The sequence below is a fragment of the Etheostoma spectabile genome, chromosome 8, assembly GCF_008692095.1.
Source record: "Etheostoma spectabile isolate EspeVRDwgs_2016 chromosome 8, UIUC_Espe_1.0, whole genome shotgun sequence".
NCBI classification, from domain to species: Eukaryota; Metazoa; Chordata; class Actinopteri; order Perciformes; family Percidae; genus Etheostoma; species Etheostoma spectabile.
In genome coordinates, this window is record NC_045740.1 from 30,713,271 (window position 1) to 30,716,721 (window position 3,451).

At 39.2% G+C, this 3,451-nt stretch overlaps 1 protein-coding gene and 1 long non-coding RNA gene across 5 annotated transcripts in view; one reads left to right on the plus strand and one right to left on the minus strand.

The window, feature by feature from the left end:
* The window catches only part of LOC116693492 (uncharacterized), a 3,886-nt gene extending 609 nt beyond the window's left edge, over nt 1–3,277 (minus strand). The window contains exons 1-2 of the long non-coding RNA XR_004332929.1: nt 3,165–3,277; nt 1,253–1,257 (exon numbers count right to left, since the gene is read on the minus strand). This is a non-coding gene — a long non-coding RNA (uncharacterized LOC116693492). The remainder of the gene's footprint in view (nt 1–1,252; nt 1,258–3,164) is intronic.
* The window catches only part of LOC116693419 (probable D-lactate dehydrogenase, mitochondrial), a 34,381-nt gene that overhangs the window by 9,434 nt on the left and 21,496 nt on the right, over nt 1–3,451 (plus strand). For 2 of the 4 annotated variants that reach the window (XM_032522390.1, XM_032522394.1), the window contains one exon: nt 17–468. In XM_032522390.1, coding sequence (XP_032378281.1) covers nt 17–197 — 181 coding nt within the window. In that variant the 3' untranslated portion in view covers nt 198–468. Of the gene's footprint in view, nt 1–16; nt 469–743; nt 754–3,451 lie in introns of those variants that run through there. The other 2 variants (XM_032522392.1, XM_032522391.1) reach the window with 2 other exon arrangements.

Sequence of the window (3,451 nt, forward strand, 5' to 3'; positions counted from 1 at the left end):
TTTGTTTCCCCTGCAGGCGAGCACTGGCCATGGACGGAACATGTACGGGGGAGCACGGAGTGGGCTTAGGGAAGAGAGCGCTGCTGTGTGAAGAGATGGGACCCATGGCGGTCCAGGTCATGCAGCGTCTCAAGGACACGCTGGACCCAAAGAACCTGATGAATCCTGGGAAGGTTCTGCAGCCGAGAGAGCTGTAGCCTGAAGTCACTGAACACAGAGACCGTCATCGGCGTGATCGGAGGCTGATGAATGAGTCGGCACTTTTAGAGCATATTGCACTTGAAGTATTTCCTGTTAAAACGGGACTTCTGGATGAGACATAACAGGAAGGGATTGCTCAAGTAAAAAAACAGTAGGAAATCAGTTTAGGCTGTGTTAAAATAATCCAATTGAAAGCAATCATTGTTGTGAATATATATATAAGTAAAAAGTACTTACTGGTTCGTAATTAAATATAAATTATTTGAGTGTTGCTTCTTGCTTGTTTAATGTGCAGCATAAGTCCCATGAGAATCTTTTATATTAGAGCAAAATCAGTAGTGTAAACTGAAATTTCTTAATCTCTAATCAGAAATGTAATTAAATCAGGACCTTCAGGAAATCCTTGACCCATTCCCAGCCCCAGTATCAATAGGAAGACTTATTTCATGTGGGACATGTGGGATTGTACGTAAATAGACTTTTCTCTAGCGGTGGGGGAAATATTGTACAGCATAGTATCGCAATTTTTTTCCATCTATTAGATAAATTGCACATGAGAATTTAACTTTTTGTTTTAGAAATAGAAAATCAATCACTTTATTTGTCCACCAGTTGGACACCTTGAAGTGAAATGAACAATGGAGAATTGTATCTTTTTTGATAAAACAGATGTTGACGTTTTCCTTTAGGGACATATTTGGAAGTTGGAAAATATGGTTAAAATTGCAATAATATAGTATTGTTACAAAGGTTTCCTGATATGGTATCGTGGGGATTCTCAGCCCTACATTTCTTACAGAAAGACATTTTGTTTTACTAATAACACCAACGACAAAACCAACTCGAATATCAAATGTCAAATATCATGCAGACAGTATAACAAGGGTACAAAAGAGACTAGAAAGTTGAAAAGAAATTGCAGTTACATGTTATAATGCCAGAGTGTTATGTCCATCATATTATAATCATGTAATAACTTAAAGATCTTAGTGGCTTTTTGTTTTAATATCAAAATGAATATTGCTAAAATTCATTACTAAAGTGCAGAAACGTTGGCTTGTTGCAGTGAACATATGTTGTGACAGAGTGGCAGCTACACTACAGCACGGGGAGGTCCACGTTACCTGCCTGTAGCAGTGAAACACGGGAAAATATAGACTACTGCTGAATGGTTGAGAGCAGTAATTGCTTTTTCTTTTGTAAGACAAACTGTACTTGAGAGGGACTGGGTTCTTTCTGAAGAACACTTGGATGAGTGGTCAGTTTGCTGCCACGTCCTGGTTCCAAAATGGGACTAGCCAACTCAGACTACATTTATATTAACTAATTAATAACTAGTTTAATTAATTATAATTAATTAAAATGTGATAAAGAATATATACAAATGCTTTTATTTCTGAGCGATTATATCCAAGACGCTCCAGTCCTTGGATTACTCTGGTGCCGCCTGAAATTCCGCCGGATGTCCGTCCCTGTCCTCTCTCTGTGTTGGTGCTCTAACCTGTGGCGGATTTAGTCCTCAGGTCTCTGCAGGGTAAATCCAGACAGCTAGCTAGACTATCTGTCCAATCTGAGGACTATGGTTACCTGGTCCTCAGATCTCTGCAGGGTAAATCCAGACAGCTAGCTAGACTATCTGTCCAATCTGAGTTTCCTGTTGATGACTAAAACTACTTCTGAATGTTCCACCAAAACAACTTCCTTCCTGAGACTATTTAGCGGAGTCACGGGCTCCGTCCACCACCCAAGGTTATTGTGATTGGTTTAAAGAAATGCCAATAAAGCAGAGCATGTTTTTCTACCATTTAGGAATGCTGCGTGGACTAGCCAGACCTTCCACTGCAGTGCTGTGGAGGAAGGTCTGGCAAAGTGAGACTAATATTGACTCGCTCCAGACCTGTCAGTGAAGAAGAATTACTGTGCTGCACCAGCGAGTGTCAGCAGTGCGTCCCCTCAGCTCCCCTACAGCAGACCATGGGACAACCAGCAGTGTCTTTAGAAGATGGATAAAATAAAATGCTCTTAACTCCTTTCTGCCTCTGTTGGCCTGTCAATATTGTTGAACATTAAGAATGAAATAACCACTGTAGCCCATGCACAGAGAAACAATAAAATACAGTTAATTCTAAGCAATATTTGTATATATTTGTTATACCTCAATCACAGTTTACAGACAGTTCATTTCTTTGTCAAACATCTGAGCTTCCAGCCCCAGTGTTGATCAGTTTAACTTTTTAACGTCCCATGTTATGCTCATTTTTAAGTTCATATTTTGGTTTTGTACTAGGCCGGCACGATTTGGGGAAAAATTCAACCACGATTTTCTTTTATCACAATTTTCTGCCACGGTGTGTTTCTCACAAAGTGTAATATTTATTGCACACACGAACCACGACAAAACAGATTGGCAGTATCGGCTCGTAAAATTAAATAAGAATCAAAGTAAAAATAAAATCATAGCTATTTAAAATGAAATCGTGAACAGAGTGAATTGAAATTGCAATCAATCGTTCATGCCAAGTTTCTACTAGAACCTATTTACATGCTTTAATGATCGAAAAGCACATTTCACTCATACTGTCTGAATATACCTGCACACACACACACACACACACACAAGCTCAGGATTAGACCAAATAATCCTGAACTAATTGTGAGCCAGTAATCCCAATAATTTAGCATATGGTACAAAAATCTGTGCATAATTTGGTAATGACAACAATATGCTGGCTGAAGGGCTGACACTGTGGGACAGCAAAGGAGGACCATGGGAAATTAGAAAAGACAAGGTAGCTGTAGGCTATATCCTCAAATAACAGGTGAATTCTCAATAAACTCAATGGGGGGGATTCCCTTACCCTTTAGATATGTCACAGTTCCCAACCTTAAGGATATAGTAAACTACATGTGGACATGTGTTGAACAGTTAGAAGAGAACAAGAAAACAGCGCTGATGAACCTACCTTATTCCCGAATGATAGTTTGATCCGGATGGAAGATCCCACCTCCAAGATGGGTTTGGAGGCAGATATGTGGACTCTAGACAGATTGTCTCCTTGGTAACCAGTGGCCGTACAAAGGGGAGAACGAACATAAAATCAGATTGGAAAAACAAGACTTGAGTGTTAAATTTCCTCATAATCCTCCTTGGATTTTCAGATATAGTCTAGCCCAAGTTCTCCTGATATGTTTACTTGTCTTTTCTCTTAATCACAAATTATTGTAAAAAAAAAAAAAAAGATTTAAGATT